This window comes from Ptychodera flava, chromosome 10 (assembly GCF_041260155.1).
Source record: "Ptychodera flava strain L36383 chromosome 10, AS_Pfla_20210202, whole genome shotgun sequence".
NCBI lineage: Eukaryota > Metazoa > Hemichordata > Enteropneusta > Ptychoderidae > Ptychodera > Ptychodera flava.
Genome location: NC_091937.1, coordinates 17,592,820 through 17,611,047, shown reverse-complemented (window position 1 = coordinate 17,611,047; position 18,228 = coordinate 17,592,820). Strand labels below are relative to the sequence as shown.

Genomic DNA, 18,228 nt, shown 5'->3' with positions numbered 1-18,228 from the left:
AAAAATCATTGATAGTGGCAAACTTGGTCGACCATGGCCCTACCAGAGGTGGCAGAAAGAAGATGCGGGGCGAAGCGTCCTGGCCGCCCCACCAGACAGACGTCGGGCTCGGCCCGATAAGCTAACGTGGTATTGTTATTGGAATTTTATTGGGTGCAACACAGCAAATGATAGAGAGACTTATCGGCGTACATTTTTACGAGTCAATAATGAGTTTGTCTAACAGATATTAATAAAATCGGTTGACAGAAAGACTCAAAGGCAAACCAACTTATCACGCCGTAAACCTGTCACCGAGTTCGCTATGTTTTCGAGGGATTCGGGCAGGGTGTTTTACTCGCACAACCTCAGGTCTCAGGCCTTCCCTCGGCAGACAATACCGTCAATACGCGACCTCCTGTCGGAAAGAGGGCAATTGTTTTATACGTTTGGTGTTTTCGCTGGGCCAGTCCACAAAAGACCGTGCGAGTGGCCTAGCTTTTATGCATATCTTTCCGCGTGTGATAAATTCTACCCAGGTTGTTCAACCACACAAGTTGAATTTTTACCACGTTCGCGAGCAGCCAGTCTGGCGTCGGCGGTGGCCTCTCTTCGAGAAGCAGTGCATGTGTTTATTATTTCAGGAAATCAGCCCCATGCTTGGCTCTGTCTTCCACGGCGGCATAAATTTCCGTCAGCAATTATCTCAGTATAGGTAGAGGCTGACCTCGAAGACAAATCGTGATAGACAGGAGCAAACATTGAATTTTGGCGCTTAATTCTCATCTTCATGCATTTTAAGTGCATATATGAAATTGCATTTAACCCGGTGTCTTGAACCTCTTCATACGTATATGAGAGTTGTACGACGACACAGATTCAAAATACAGTAGCAAAATGTAAATCCACAGTTTTTTGTATACTTTCCACACCTTTCACAACTTGAAAACAAGTGAGCTTGTTTAACGGTCGTAAAGGGGAAGTCAATTTGCAAAGATATTCGAGTGAAAAATACAGCAACTAATGAATGGGGGAATACCTATTAACACCCGCCATGATGTCTACCATGGAGCCTTGACGTCATTTCCTGCACAGATATTGTTGCTTGGACCTGAATTTTCGTCAAAAATTCACCAGATTTTGTGCAGGTTACATCCGAAATGTCACAATATTTTGAATTCGTCTGAAATTTTATCGTCTCGATGTAAAAACGACAACTTTATCCCCAGCTGTTTTAAAATGACAAATGTTCTATCGTCAGTCAAGAATTTTAACAACAATGGTAGCGAACCGCGTTAACATTCTACAAGCACACACTTATTAACACGGTCAAGCAATTAGCTTTTCCCTTGATTAAATATTGTTTCTGGGGTGGAAATACTAACATGCTTAAATGGAAACTAAAATGGGAAAATATCGCACCTTTCAAGGCGAAATTTCATTCGAGGAACGAAAACAAACAGTGATATGCCACGAAGGCCAGCATGACAAAATCACAGCCTTGGCACCAAATTTAACACCGTGATGTTAAAAACGGTGGAAGGACTTATAACTGAGATGTAAATATAAAAATTATCGCAACAAAATTTCTTTTGGGAATACGGTTAAATAAGTAAACCGGAATGCATGACGCATTTTTAAAACCGATTTCTGTCTTTCCACACACCGTTTCCTAGGATATATTCGCCTCTTGTTTTTGATCAAATTATTAGAGCCGCCTGGCATATGTGTGGTCTTTTCCCAGACTATATGTTTGTGTTTAAACATGGGAATAAAATGTTGACTGATTTTTAAAATAAAAAGAAAACATTTGTTGCGTATCGTGGGCAAGAAATCTGATCTTATTTTATTTTCAATTACACTATATTTTTAAAGACCTGTGGCAGACAATAACACGTATGAAAAGGTTTTAAGCGGCCAGGCGTGAATAAGTACCACCTCGTAATATGGATATTATGAAGAGAATTTTTACAGTTTTTTCTACAACATTCGATCGTGTTATAACTGTATCACGTGAAAAAGCTGGCTCGAATGATAACAGTGGGTGATAGTGTAATCTCGCTGGCTGCAACCTGAAATTGCAAAAGTACGTCTGACGTGAATTTTTGCATTTTGGTTTTATGCAGCGAATATCTCAGCTGGAGGATTGCTGTGATGTCAGTCTGGCAATGTTACCATGCTGATCATCCGAGAGACGTCCCCAGATCGTCAGTGTCAAATGTGATTTCTGGCTTTTCTATGTTCTGACCAGGTGATGCATGCGTTTAAGAAGGCGACAAGCTGTCGTATCGGCCTCGTCGACTCGTTTTCAACGTTTGAAATATCTGGGAGAGCGGTATTGGATGCCTGCTGCCTGTCGTCGTAACTAAACTAATGTGCGTGGGTTTTTTTCTCGGAATGGCTCAGTGCGTCTGTTTGTGGCGGAGTGTTTGGGACGATGAGATGCAAGCGGTTTCGAGGTGTATGTTTACGACCACAAACGCAGCTAGCTTGGTAGAGAATAATTAGTGTTTAGTTCGCATTCCCAGATATGTATTGCCTTAGTGATTGCGAACGTTAACACAGTAATTCGACGGCTTCAGATCCGATGCAAAATATTCACATACACGAATGCATAAAATATGTGTCAAATGCAATTTTCAGCCATTTTGAATTGTGAATATGCCGCATGATATACTTATATTTTGAAAAAACGCGGTGATTCACTGTATCATAACATTAGAAATGTAGTGACGAGTTTGCAAGGCTTTTCCAACAAGACAATTTTTACCAAACGATGTAGATTTTACTTTCAAAATCGCAGAGTGTTTGTCAAAATGGAAACTTGTGGCTGTGAAAATTTGCAAATACGGCTACTTGAAAAAGTGTATCATGCGGCCTTTATGGAAGATAAATGACGGCATTACCGACAAACAAATCTTGATTTGAATGGCCTAGTCACGTAGTGGCTGCTCTTCGCAGTCATGACATACTCGGGAAATGGGAATATTGAGGGTAATTACAAACTTCCTTCGGTCTGCATTCGAGGTAAAATTCTGGAAGGTGGTGCCTCTCCAAAATGGAGAGAGGTGCCGTTTGCAGCCCCCAACAACGACAGCCTTGTTCATCACAGCTTTCTTTAAAGACAGTAAACATCGCTGTGTACCTACAACGTGTACATATTGTGGGCCAGAGAAGACGTCATCTGCCAAACTGTCCTGGCGGTTTTTGTAACAAGTGTCACGGGTGAACCAGGCGCGGTTTAGCTGGTAAACACAAAAGTCGCGAAAACATCACAGATCAATTTGATCAGCACTAGGTCTGTCAAGCCACTTAAAGATATACGTGCATGGCAAATCTACGACATTGAGAGCAGATTCTTCGCGGGTCCTGTCATCCCTGAAACAATCGAATTGAATACCGACAAAAAGAGCGTGTTTTCGCTCAATTCTGGGCTTTTCAGGAAACAGATTTTGAAGATGACAGAGAGTGGATCGTGGCCGATTGACGCCTGTCATGAGTGAAGATATGAGATCAATAGTGAAGTCAAGTGCTTTGGTAGAAATCGACATGGCTGTTTTAAAACTCACTTCTCGAAAAAAGCGTGCACAGACTTGTCGTCAGGTTACTTTTCCCGCCCTTTTTTTAATTTACAAGTTTTCCCCAAGAACTAAATGAACACTTCAAATAATGCGCAAAGAAGGCTAAAAAATTATTATTGGAATGTCACAATAGCAATGCCATGTGAAGTATGGTCTGATACACAGTGACGACAATTAATTTTTCACGGTGCAAAGATTTCTGTGCGTCTTTGCACAGAAAACTTTGAAAAATAATTTACAGATAAAGGTGTGGGATGACTTAATAAAATTTGCGGTACCTAATGAACCGTAAAATCAATGAATAAAAATATCTCAATGTATAGATGGACTAAGAACTTTCGGTATAAGTCAATGTGAACACATTTGAACGATAAACATATTAGCAATTCCTCAAGAAAACCCCATACATAATTTCATTAGAGGCAATCTTAACCGTTCATGGAAATTAAAACCGTTCTCAACATATTTTTTCTATCCTCGGCTATATTTTTTCGCTTTCTTTCTCTCAAAGTCTGCCCATTATGCGAAAGTTTTGAAAAGTAACCAGCAAAAAAAAAGTCCAAAGTGAGTCGCATAATGGGGCCACCGTTTTAAAAAGACACCCGTCTTTAAGTACAACTTAATTGCTGAACTTCAGGCTGGCTATAATGATACGCGTTTTCTCCTCGCTATCTGAATTATTTTCTCTGAAAATCATAATTCATATAATGGGGCGCGCAGAGCTTTGTGCGCTATAATGCATTGGAACATTCGGCTCCAAAAATGAAGCTAATTTCACAGACAAACGCAGGAATATATGCAGCAATTAACTCCGTCTCTAAATTGGGCAGCGACTTCAAAGGGAGAAAAAATGAAATGCTGCAGGGATGATGGCAAACCGACTATTGTTTGTGATTTCTAAAGAAGCTGGCCCTGGGAGTGTGAGCACAGGAAGGGGAAAATAAAACGAAGAAACAAGGCGAGTGAAAGGGGCTTTACAGTCTGATTATCAAAGCCAGGATAGCGGCGACGATCATCGCGGAAGAAGGAGGGTTTGCTTGAATAATCCGGCGTTTTTGTGCCTGAAAATATGAAAAATGTTCGTCGTTTCCGGTATATTATGTCGTTAGCACGTCTCAGTTTCGTGAAAGTATCATGATCATGGTCTTGTCGTGGAGAAACCACGCGAAATTCGAGATGGCGGTTGTCCATGGACAAAAAAACAGCGAAATAAGTACCCCACTTTGTTCGAGTACACAGCGCGACAGTCCGTCGGTCACTTTCAGTGTTTTGGGCTGTCGTTACAAACTCCAGAATCGGAGTATTTCCCGAAAAAACGTAGTCGGAATTGTTGGGTTAGGGTCAACTGTCACCTTGGGGCAGCGGAATATCGGGGCTGTCAGCGGTTGCCGTGCTTATTTCACGGCCATTTTAGCTGCAACACTTGCCAATTGTGTGAGGTGTGAAACTGGGTTGGCTGTTTCAATGCTGCCGATCAATCGAAGTAAGATTAAGCACATTGGGAGTACAATGAACGTGCTGTAAAGATCTGGGCGATTGATAAGCCACTACACTGTCCGACTGAGGACAGTCCAGTTCACTAGCAAGATGGTTATCTATGTGTACTCACTAAATTGTTGATCGTTTAGCGATGAGGCGCAGTATATCGTGTAAAAAAGACAACCAGCGCTTCCGAATACTGCTCGCGTTCAGCGTGCTGCGCCAACAGAGAGAGCAAAAGACGCTCAACATGCGAAGCTACACGCAGACGAGCACCGTCCCTCGCTCGTTCCATTGACAATAAAACTCCGGTATTTGGGAAAAAATAACGGTACTGTACCTCGGGTTGTTTTCTGTCGAGTCATTGCAAAACTTACCTTCGGGAAAAAGAGCCCTCATCTTCAGATAACTAGTGGATAAACGGATGATTGAAGCCTTGTCCAGCTGTGAGGTGATTGCCGATGGTAGAGGCAGAAGCTTCGCCAGTTCATAGAACTCCGCGTTCTCCTTCTCTCGCCGTGTTCGCGCGGCGTTTTTCGACTTCTCCTTCATAGCTTCGGCTCTGGGAGGGTGAAAAAAGAGGAGGGAGAGAGGGGTAGAGAGAGAGAGAGAGAGAGAGAGAGGCGTGAGTCGGTATTCCTAAATTGGTTTATCACTGACTTGTGAATGGCTCCTTATCAAGACTAGAGACATATCGAGATAATACAATTAAACCGATACCCTGTGTTTACCTTCAGTGCTGTCAGGATATCTGTGTGGTCGTATCCACTGGTCACTTCCAGCTAAACAGCTCGGTCATTCCACAAGTCCCGCTTGTCAAACTCTCCCCACTAGCACGGTGAACCCACACTCCGAGAAATACTCGAATTCAAAGCAAAGTTTACGGGGGGACATGTCCGCCCATCGCCGCTTAAAAAAACTCCCTGTCCCCCAACACACACATACACACGCTCGGGCGCACAAAGGTTTCTACGAATTCGCCCCTGATCTACAACAATGGCTGGGGCTATACGCGGCGATCATTGGAAAACAAAAGCCTTGGCAAGCACTTCAACATAGTGCCGAGCAGATTAGGACAATATGAATGGAAAGACTGCTTACTCAGACCGGCTTTGTTGGCGGAAACTCTGGACGGCTGTTAATGCGTCTGAAGTCTACACGAGTCTATAGGCACTACCCAACATGGAAGTCAGTGCTACAGGTTCTTAACTATGTACGGTTACCGCTAATATATTTATAGTATGCACATAATACGAGACGCAGTAATAACATGATGCCATGATACTATGCTCACTGTGTGGAACATGCGGACCGGTTATTAGCATTTCCAAACACTGCAGACCCCTTCTCGCTCTCCACGCCACAATATTACAATCCGTACCCCGGTTTTTTCCTAAGTTTTCTCGGGCTTCAGACATTTTTTTGTGTGTTTCGCAGAGACAAAGAATATCGCCGGCGTGGTTATCTTTGGTCGCGGAGTTCTCGGGTTGTCGCTAGTGACAGCGTGGGTTCAGATGGTGCACTTAGTCCAGGAGCGGCTAATTGCCAATCGACTCGGTGTGGATGATATCGCCGCGGCTCCGGCTAAGCCGCCAACCCGCAGATCGCAGGGTTACATTTTTCCTCCGGACGGAGTTGCTCGCATATGCGTAGATACAATGCTGAGGCAGGCGTTTTAAGTGGTGCAGTAAAAAAAAGTTACGTGTCTTATACCTGGTGTAGTTCAATGGATCATTTGCTGGCTCGCAATCTTCACCCAGTCTGGCGAACAAAAAACAAACAGCGAAGGGCTGACTGACACGTTCTGCAGATAATTTGCTGCCGGGTAGAGCTTCGAAACAGCACGAAGTGGCGGAATCGGGGAAACCACATCTATAATACACATATGCAACCACTCACCCAGTTTCCAAGTGATAAAGTTTGGGCATGGCCCGCGCCGAGTGAAAACGAATCCACTAGAATGAATTGAATTCTCAGCGGAGTCGGCCAATCGTCAACTCGGACACCAATGCCATCCAATTACTTATTTACTATCACCGGATTCAATTTCCTGATCGCCAGAAATTCCACAACCAAATTCTCCTCTTTATATTATTAACATTATAGGTAGCATTTTTTTAGGGGTAGCGGGTGCCGAGATTTCCCAAATTACACGTATACGAACTATGTCCTGCTCTCTCCTCCAGGTTGTTTTTGGCTATCAGTCAATCAAATTCTCCGATGACACCGTAGCTGTCGCTTTCTGCCTCGCCATTGGCTAGCAGAGTGCCAAACTTCAAGACGGTATGCGCCTCCCACGACCATTGTGCTGGCTCACAAAGCAGCCACGGTTGGTCGATTGAGCAGAAACAAGCCCCGATGGAAAAAATATCAATGGAAATTGACAAAAACCAACAAATAATGGGCGTCGACGTTGTTACGATATGTGGATAGCGTTTAATTTGGCCAATCATCGCATTGTTAGCGGCTAGCAGCGAGGCAATGAACCGAAAAGAAATGATAGCCGTGGCGTGTCGTTACCTGCAGGTATACTATACACCTAAAAGTAGAAGATGCACTTCGAGAGAGGTGTTGGATATTGCCTGCAGGTATATCAGCTACGGAGAGGCGACTGTATAATACGGGAAATAGTCAAACTTACAGCGTGCCTGTATAGCAATGCCTGTCAATTCTGAGGTTGATATAATACATACAGACCTACAAAGTCAGTGGCATTACCCTGGGCAGATACACAGACACAAAGCATGACTAGACCCAGAAATGACGGTGATACCTTTATAACGGTCTTTGTAGCGGTCGCGCCACCGGTGTTATGGTTTGCCTATTTAAATCATGACACTGCGGTGGTGCAATATAGAATTTCTCTATTTATGCTTTTCCACGACAGAAAATACTGTATAAGAGCAAAATCGTTGAACTTATTTGTGTGATTTTATCAGACAAAATTACTTCTTCTGTACCGCCAAGACCATATTTACGATACTTGATAGTAATCTTGGTCAAAACAACGTAGTAGCTAACAGTTTCCCTAATAACGTCATAATTTATTTATGAAGCCAACTACACGTGGTTCAAATTTAATCACTTGATGTCGTCATTTTGCCCATCGTCCCTGTCTGGTCTCCAAATTACCCGAGGGTCATTTTTGTCTCAAAATTCTGTGTCTCCGTGTCTTTTGCCCTAGCAGACAACCCCTTTCTTTTCGATATGCGGTTTCCATCATTGGCGGTGTATTTCTCTCCAAGCTGTCTCACTTTTCATCTGTGGTTGTTGCCATCGTTACCTTTGTCTGCCTCCATACTTACTCTCTCTCTCTCTCTCTCTCTCTCTCTCTCTCTCTCTCTCTCTCTCTCTCTCTCCTCTCTCTCTCTCTCTCCCTCTCTCTCTCTCTCTCTCTCTCTCTCTCTCTCTGATACCAATGCTAAAATTTCAGCTTTGCACCTAACAATACCAGTGACCCGCTTTGGTTGAACATTCAAGTGTGTTTGCAACAGTATCATCGCTTCCCCCGACTCTAAATTAACTGTACTGTCGAAAACGTACAAAAACACGATATGTTCTGAACTTCGTAGGCCTCCAGAAGACGAACGTTCTTGATCTGAACGCTGTAAACTCAGGCGTGCAACGGGGTAAATTTTCTAAAGACTGAAATCAGGCGGAATTTATGATCAGGCTCCATTAATTTCAATTTTTGATGAGGTGTTTGACAATTTTTTGGTTGTGTGTGTTTAATTTCTAGATTTACTTCAAAATTCCTGTCACAATGCCCAATTGTCCAGTTACGCATGCCCAACGTTATTGTTGACAAATGAATTTTAGTCCGGACTTGAAATCATTTGTCAACAACAAAATTGTATATTGCAAGCGATGCTTTTTCTCATGAGGGTAATGCTGTGTATTTTAACAGATTTTAGAGAAAAAAGAAGAAAACATTATTTCTTGTACGACAATAATGAAACATCAAAATTTACCAAGGTGTTGACCCCATGGCTTGAAGGGAAATTACGCATGAACATTACAATTTGTTTGACGTAGCAACTTCCTCCGCACGACATATTTGCACATGTTAGCTCTCGCTATCTTATTACTTCTCAATTTCCCCCGTTTTACAATGAATGTTGACCGAGTAAATTGGGTAGGTCACTGTCAGAGGTCAGAGGCCACGTTCTTTTTTTTGTCCGGGTCCTTGGCGTATTCAGTATTGTTGTGGCACCGTTTGAGTCAGTGCCCGGGCTATTCAATGCGTCTTTGTCAAGAGAAGTGTTGACCGTAGTCGGTATAGTGCAGCCCTGGGGGCAACGCTTTCATGTCAGGGGGCAAAGTATTAAGAAAAGATTGGGTGAGCTCGGTTTGTGCTTTATACCGGGATCTTCTTAATAGTTAGCTTTTAATTCAATTAATCCGAGTCGTTGGTGGTTGCGATTCGTCCATTGAAAAGCGTCCATGTCCCGAGGCAAGAAATGAGATTAACGCCAAGTCTCGCGCGAGATCATTGAGACTTTGTAATGATGCGTAAGTTCACACGTGCAATTTATTTTAGTTTCAAACTCGGCATCAGCATGTCTCCTGATCAAGTTCAGAGGGAATGTTAGTCTCCCTGTTTGTCTGGGCATCGTTTTAGGCTTCTGATCTGAGAGTTCCCGGATGATCAAACGACGCCCATTGGCTCACGTGACGCGAACTGTCTCCGGAACACGACCAATGTCCAACTGGTCTGAGTCAGAGGTGAAACAGGTCATTCCTGTCATTTGAATGTTAATACCAAATGTAAATTTACCCGGCGGTGCGAGAATGTTTTTCTCATAATGAAACTTTCTGATCACTGCGTAGAATTGTGGGGGGGGGGGGGGGGGGGGGGGAAACTTTCGGAAAAGTTTTTCGCCCACAACAGGGGGAAAATGAACAAATATACAAAGGATTTTATCCATGTCCTGAAATATCCTATGGTACTGAGATCCACTTTCCCGTTGCACCGTCGATGCGTAAGTACGGAAGCAATTAGACGTGGTTCTATCACTGAAACGCGGTATGTTGACTCTTTCACGGTTAAATGTTGTCACAAGGTTGTTACATCCTACCATCTTCACGAGAAGCCGCTACATGGCGAAACCGTCAGCTGCAAGCCGTCAAGTATCTCTATGTACGCAGTGCATTTATGTCACTGTGCCGATGTTTTTTACCATCGGGATGTGAGCAAAATGTCCTGTTGGTGACAGTTTGGCGACCACGCCGTGACAATGTTTGACAGAACGACTTACCTCTTTTTCAACGGTTTTACCCGCGATTGTTATCCCCGTGCACGTGATTTGAAATCGTTCGCCTTGGATGCAAAGCGTTATATCCGCTGTGCTCAAATATACAAACGAAAATGAAAGCATTGCCATCGACTTGTTTTGTTTCTTCCCTTAAAAATGAACTCCCAATTTCTTCATCATAGATAATTTTCACTTCACTGTTTTTTGTCCAGTTATCCATTAATATTTTGCACTCCTAGGTCCCTTAAATTTACTGTAAAAGGTTTTGCAATATTGATGAACTGAAATATTTCCTTTGATAAGAGGGGAAAAGTCATGATATTGGGTCCCTCTGCAGCTTTGGTGCCTATTATCTGCCATTTCACAACGCCATCCAAAGTACTTCAAATCGAACTCACCCATTGCTTCAAGTCTAACTGTCGACTTTAAGTGACCTTTCGTGAAGTAGGGCCCGGCGATCAGAACACAACACAATTAAAGATATTGAAGAAAACACACACCCCCACGCTCAACTGATGATGTGAGCTAACTTTATGAAATGGCGTCTGTTGCCATGGCTGCGCTGCTGTTGCCGAGGAAACGCGATTATCATCGCTGCCCTCACGATGGGCACGTAAAAGTCGCCCTTGTCCCCGATATATCACGGAACGCTCATATCGAGCACATTAAAGTATTTAGAGTGAGCAAAGCTGGGGATTACAACTTTCAGTAATTTTTTACATACAGATTTGCATCTCCCGTGAAAAGCGAAATTTGTTGCGTTTGGTTTGCCACGCATGCAGCTGACTCGCGTTCTATCGAGGCAAGGACGGGCAGGCGATCGGGAACTTCACGCCGCGCCGTTTTGCTCAGTTTTGTGAAAAAGCCAGCGCTCTTGCTGGTTAGATCTCACACATTAAACTATTCGTTTCATGGAAAGATGTTGCATTACTCTTTACCCATAACAGACTTTTTTCCCCATCTATTTTGTAGAAAATGCATGTCAATACCAGGTGAACGTAAATGACGCAGGCCCACCATTTTTGAGAATAGTTTCCAAAAAACCTTGAATCAACAGTCGATAATTTGACCCCTTTCAATTGAATCTAACATTTCTCAATGTTTCGACCAGAAGTTAGTAATCCGCATTAGAAAGCTGGTTTACTCGTTTGGGTAATTTGTCGAGAGGTCAAAGGTCGAGGCGCGCCATGTAAAATACGGGTCAGCATGTGTGTGGCATACGGAAGGCCCAGGGTCTATACAATTCGTACACTTCACTCACTTTTTTCTACTTTTTGGCACCTTCGCCCCGCGGCAATGCTGTACAACTAAAACTCGTTGACTTTTGATTGCAGCCCCTTGAAACGGGGGCTAAGAAAACATTTCTGCGCTCGCGTCAACCCTCTACAAATATTCGCGTTCTGAGAGTGCGAATGCTCTAAAGATTGGTCAATATTGCTGGAGAACACCATGGCATAGTCTCAATCGTTCGTTTTGTTTTTGTTGTTCGCGTTTTTAAAAAGAAAAATGTTCTACCTTAGCAAACATAAATACGAAATACAAGTTGTTTAGCATTTGGAGGGTAAGGCGAAATTGCAATACATGTATCATGAATTATATAAAATTCGAATCTGGTGTTCCAAGCGATCGTTCAAGCCAACTGCTACATCACAAAAAAGTTTTGGAAATTGTTGCCGCCAGATGGATGGACCGAGTGAAGCTCGGTACTCAATTTAAACCCCGTTGGTATGGTTACAGACGCGTTAAACTCCCCACAGTTTAAGTATGTTACCGCTTTGCGATCTGAGCGGCATATGTGATAGATTAACTGTTATGGAGCCGCAGTGAAATGGAGCAAAATTTCCACTAGGTGGGCCCCCATTGTCACTCTTTCTCTGTGTTTTCTTTCCTCGAGTTTTTTGACCTGGCAGTCCCATCGCCCCGTCGATTCGCAGCTTGAGCTGTATTGTTTTGCCTGAATGCGCAAATAACGGGGCAATTAGTCGATAATCTGTGAAGATCACGGTACTTGGATGCGGACGGCGAAGGTATATACTCTGGGTTGTTTCCCACTCTGTAGTTTTCTGGCTGCAAGTCAAGATGCGGGCGACAGACGATCATAACTTCTTTCAACCGTCCACTGTTCATTCTATAGCCGAGGCATCTACATTCAAGGCGCTGTGTTTTTCTTGTGCAAATCCCAGTGTTTGAGGTTGGCAAATATTGTCCCCGTGAAAAGATTAACTACTTTTCAGCGTGTGTGAAAGGGCCGTCCGCTCTCACCGTGTGTGGCTGAAACCCGGCAACAACGCGGAGACAAAATCCTAGCCACCGCCCAAACGTTAAACACGACACGCATCGCCGACTTCGAAGCTTTCTCTCGACAGTGAGTGCGTTTTCCGTCACAATATCATTGAAGAAAATCTGACAAATCTCTCGTCCCGAAATCAGCGGAAGAGGTACACTCACACCTGAATTGCTCCAAGTTTCGACAACAATTATTTCGTTAAAGTTCTGTAAGTTATCGTCTGATATCTCCGAACGCAAAAAATGCAATTTACACAGAAACCTAGTTCATGTTGAATAATCAAAATGGACAGCCCCTGACTGACCTTTCAGTATTGTTGGTTCGCATATTTTATATATAATTAACCTGTTTTCGTTTTGTATAAATCACACTTTACGTTATAGTCTTTTTGTTCGCCTCTTTTTATTAGACCAGACGACATATCTAGAAGAAAGAAAAACCACTCGCATTATGCGACCTTTAAACTCATCAACATACAATAAAACTATTTATGTTTTCACATTCCATTTTTAGAATGTAGAGGCGTCTGTGTATAATATATGCCAGGCTGATATAAACAGTGATTATTTGACGTCTTTTTCGCCGCGGAAGGATATTGACAAGTGTCACTTTTATTCTTCCGTGAAACGGTCATTCTCTGTTAAGGTTTTCTTTCCGACCTGCTGAGTTTTCCAATTTTTTTAAACATTTAAAAGATGATATTCTCTCATTGAAAGTAGAAATAAATAATTATTAAGCAAAATCTTCCTAAGCGCTGACGGTTTTTCTTTGGCCCTGGATGAGCTCACCGAGAAGTTCATGCAGTATCGGATTATTTGCGAGACGACCACATCCTTGACCTTGTTAAATTTCGGAGAGCTGCTTTATCAGTGTTTGAAGGTACAGTCTCAAAGGCTCGATTGGTTCCCCTATGCCACATTTCTGTTTTTGGTAATGATTCGTGGCAAGTCAAAACCGTGAACTTTTGAAATTGACTCAGTGGTTCTAATTTCATAGTGCCATCGCACATGTTTCATAATCAAATTTTTGCAGTCACCAATTTTCCAATAAAAAATGTATAACAGTTTCTGAACTCCTTTTATTGGTAATTCATGTGACTTCCGTATCCTGGTAAATGTTTTTCGTTCGAGACAGTAGGGCCACACAGAAAACACCGAAATCTCTTCAGCAACCTGAATCAGAACTCGAGACACAAAAACGTACAATACAATAACATTTGAAGGGGCAAAAATTGTCGTAGATTTAGTGACGTCAAATTTGTTATTCGTGTATGAATTTGCATATGGTTTGCTTTTGTTTGCAAAGACTGACAAAAGACAGGCAGGAATGTCAATTTCATGCGATGTCGTTGCATTGTACGGCCATTGCAAGGCAATTCCATTCTGCTATGTCGTGGGATCTCAGCGAAAATTTGAAGAATGCGCTGAGTTTTGTTACGTCAATTGTACTCGAAAGTTGATGTGAAATATGATTTATTAATGTATGTTAATTTTAGCTCATCGAATGTTCTTTTCAGTTCATGATCGTCCCCGGTGGTTACCATCAGATTTTTAATTAATCCCCATATCACTGACTTGAGAAAAAATAATCATTGTTGACAAAAATGAGAAAAGAGAAAAATTTAAGAAGTGTTTTTTGGGGTTTTTTTCCGAATCTATTTTGTAATTGTTAAAAGTGCCAAAATTAAACATGTTTTTCTTACTTCATCCCTGAGTTGAAATACCTGGAATAACATACGACAGAAGTTGTGAATGCTGATTTTATTTTGAGCGAAGTGTTTATAGAACGCCAAGATCCTTCAACGGAGAAGGGTTGCCATTTAGCGGTTTTGTCAAATGTCACTGCCAATGAGAAAACGCCTTGTGTGTTTTCCGTTAAGTTTTCAACATCGATGTTACATTCACTGTTTGAGATTTTTTAAAACATTCTACAAGGTAACTGTGTTTAATCAAAGCAAACACTGCATCGGGTGGATAACGCCGAAAACGAAAGTTTCAAAACAGCCATAGAATTGAAATGTTTTTTTCTGCGTCGTTTTGAAGTATTTGTTCGAATCACGCGCACAACCACCGTTTTCTTTTCAGCGCTGATAAAAAACACTCGCATGGAGTGTGCGCAAAGTGGTTTATTCCTCAGAATCGGTGACAGAAACCACGCTCAATTTCAGCGGGGAGGTTGGAAAGGAAAAAGAAATAGATGGACGAGAATTTTTGGAGGGAAAACAAATGAGAAAAAAGGCCGATGGGATGATCATCGCGAAATTGCATTATAATTATCGGTGTGAAATTATTCGCAGTGGGCTAGGAGCCAGAGTTAAGTCAGCGGAAAGCTTTGCAGTGGCTCGGCGAGCGGGGTCGTCACACGGTGGACGCATCGACGGTTGAACACCGAATATACCAAATTGAGCTTATTACGCCAAGATTTGACGTATTTGTAATATCAACCCCGGAGGCTGTTGTTTTTGCCCAGTTAACGTGGAGATAACAGCGTGCTCGCTGGTAATGAGAGTGACTCGGCCATCTTCAATGCATGGAATGAGAGAGCAAAAATCGAAACTGAAGCCCGCCTTAATTTGACACCTGTTCCGTGCGTCGCCAGAAATAACGAACCGGTTGGCAATCGAGTTGCACTCGGGGAAAATCCAACAACCTCCAGTTTCGCTCCGAAGTTGAAAATCGTCAGGTTTTGCCGTCGTTGAGGTAAAAGTGGCGATTTTTAGGAGACAAACAGCGCAAGTTTTGGACTGCGGATTAGCTTTGTTTGTTTGTACACGTTGACAACATTGAACGCATCTCTTTCAGAACGTGACACATATCATTGTTCTGCTTAATAAGGCAAGCAGCTGAGCGCAATGGAGGGGGTTGGAGGAGGGGGTATATATATTATCAGTGTTATCCTCGAGAGCGGTTCTTCGGGTCAACTTCGCGGGCGAGCTCCAAAATCCAAAACGGCGTTCATATGCTTGGTCAACTCAAATTCCTCAAATCTTTCCAGTGTTTAGGCGAACAATTACGCCTTTCTCTCGTCGCCAGTCGCTTGCAGTGTTCAGGGCAGTCCGCCCGACACACCTGCACCCGGTACGGACAATAGCCGTTTGTAAAGGCGCCATTTTTGTAGTCATTAAATCGACGTCATCAGCTTGGAGTTCTCAAGAGTCTTTGGCTTATGAAAGGAAAGTGATCCCGGCGTGTAAATAGAGCAATCAATAGCAATATTGCCCGACGTTTTTTACCCAGGCGAAATTTACATATTAAAGTTACGTCTTGAAAAGTGACAAAACCAACATTGGTTGGGTGGATAATTACTCTGGGACAACGCGATGAAATCAACAACACTTCCTCTCATGTCCCATGTCTTTGCTGCCGCCCTACGCGCCGTTTAATTTTACCCGTTTATTTAAAGGTTCTCAATGTTTACCTTCAGACGTAGGCATGGAATACAAATATGACGATTTGAACCATGAAATTGGAGTGTTCTGTTAATTCTGGATAAACTATCCTTAAAACCTCCCTCATCTAAAAGTTTCACCCGCTGTCGAACTCGGAGTGTAACAATTTCTGCCGCTGTGAAACTTCTCTGCTCAAGGTGTTATTCGGCGTAAATGTCAACGATAAATGTAGTATGGCTCTAAAATACATGACAAAAACAGCACAATATTGAAAACTGTTCTAAGCTCAGAGATGTGACACGTGAGTTTCACAAATCATTGTGAACTCGAGCAACCGTGCTGTAGGTTTGGTTGTTGGTGCAACTGATCGGTGTGTTAGAATTTCGCAGCGTGATTCGTCACATGTCACTGCAGAAACGCGCACACGCCATCGTCCCTGTGTGTCCGCTTCTCTCGCCAATTTCATTTCCTCCGCCGTTAATCTAACATTTCGATGGATATCCACCCAAATCAACGTCAAATCTCGTGTCAAAATAACGTCCACGGGAACAGGGGGCGGAAATTGGAATGGGCAGATATGGCGTCCGCGGAAAGCGAAAAGGGGGTCAGCTGAGAGCGAGTTTCGTGCGCACATCAGCGGCTCCTTGGATGATCATAATGGTATGAGGACTTCTAAACTCTTCTTCACGCACCTCGCATTTAGCATCGCGGCACGCAGGGCTTTGCTGAGAAGATTTGTTAATGGAGACTTCTTTCTGTGAAAACAAAAGAGATGCAAGCTAATGGCGGGCGTGTGTCGATAATTGGCGTGCCGTGATCGTCGGATATCTACGGATATAGCGACGACGGAATGTGTTCTGCAGAAAGCAGCGAGATTGGATCGGTATCTTGGAAAAAACGCGGCCTTGCAGCGATCGAGTCGTCCACTTAAGCGATGGAATGGTTTAGCTGTATCTAAGTATTATGCGGATAATTGAATCAATGAAATTATTACCTGCTGGAGAGAGAGAGAGAGAGAGAGAGAGAGAGAGAGAGAGAGAGAGAGAGAGAGAGAGAGATGACTAAACCTACACTGTTTGGCAAGTCTTAAAGAGCAAAATTGGAAAATAACGTTATTCAGGGGTGTGGCTTTTGCAGCACAGCACAATGGTTTTACCTAATAACATCATAATAGCTGCCCACTGTATTCAACTTATTCCGCTAACGTTAGTTTTCGATGTAAATCTTCAACAGTCAGATTTGCAAATCTTCGTCAATCCGGTTTTGGGGTTCAAAGATTATATAACGATCCGTGAATTCGCGTATTAGGAAAGTCGTGTTTTTACAAACCGGGTAACCGTGGCCAAGCAATTCCTTTGTTGGTGTTAGTTTTAATTACATTAAAGCAATGAGTTAGCACCTACACGTTGACAACTCAACTGAACCTACATCACACCTCGTTGTAAAATGCTCGCTTAATTAATTACGCAGGACGTCCAAATAAAATGTAAATTCGCCCTTTTTTTCTCTGCATTGCGTGTGCAATGCGATAACTATCTAATTTGCTGTTTAGTTCTAAATTTGGTTGCTTGCCTTGTGGAATGATGCAATGATATTCAGAAGCAGTGGGCTTCGTGTCTCAAACGGGTTGCATTTTGTATGGTTGAGAGAGAGAGAGAGAGAGAGAGAGAGAGAGAGAGAGAGAGAGAGAGAGAGAGAGAGAGAGAGAGAGAGAGTTACAAAAGAAGACCCGTCTTTTTGACATTCGCGATATTGTATGTGGTTTCAACATTGCTATGTGGCTATATAAAACGATAACAGGACATCTCGTCGCTGTACAAGTTTCAAACTTTTCCCATCCATCTCAACTGCCAGTGTAATATTCATCACTTCCGAAGGGGTAATCGGTGGTTAGTGTTCAACAGTAGATACACATTGAGAGTTGTCGTCCGTAGTATCTTCTTAAGAACATCTTAAGAATCCAAAAGAAGTTTGTCACCAGTCTGAATAACGGCATGACGATTTTGGAGTCAAAACCGTTATGACGCTGTCTTCACAAGAAGTTCTCCGATGTCATAGTAAACGTTTGTTTACATCTCTCCGCAGATTTGTCGTTTGTCTATTTTAAATGGAAAACACTAGCAGCATCCAAATGTCAATGCTAGCAAACAAAAATGCAAGAATTGTGCGTCATGTTTTGTCTTTTGACCGCCGTCACAGGCTTCATCAGACGGCGATCTCGCCAATTTTGTCCGCCAGTTTCTCTCCATTATTCGATGT

The 18,228-nt window shown here is 42.8% G+C and overlaps 1 protein-coding gene across 5 annotated transcripts in view; it reads right to left on the bottom strand.

The window, feature by feature from the left end:
- The window catches only part of LOC139142159 (single-minded homolog 2-like), a 96,645-nt gene that overhangs the window by 71,269 nt on the left and 7,148 nt on the right, over window positions 1-18,228 (bottom strand). Inside the window, exons 1-2 of one of the 5 annotated variants that reach the window (XM_070712008.1) lie at window positions 5,771-7,206; window positions 5,417-5,601 (exon numbers count right to left, since the gene is read on the bottom strand). In XM_070712008.1, the coding sequence (XP_070568109.1) occupies window positions 5,417-5,591 (175 nt within the window). In that variant the 5' untranslated portion in view covers window positions 5,592-5,601; window positions 5,771-7,206. Of the gene's footprint in view, window positions 1-5,416; window positions 5,602-5,770; window positions 7,207-18,228 lie in introns of those variants that run through there. The other 4 variants (XM_070712009.1, XM_070712007.1, XM_070712010.1 and 1 more) reach the window with 4 other exon arrangements.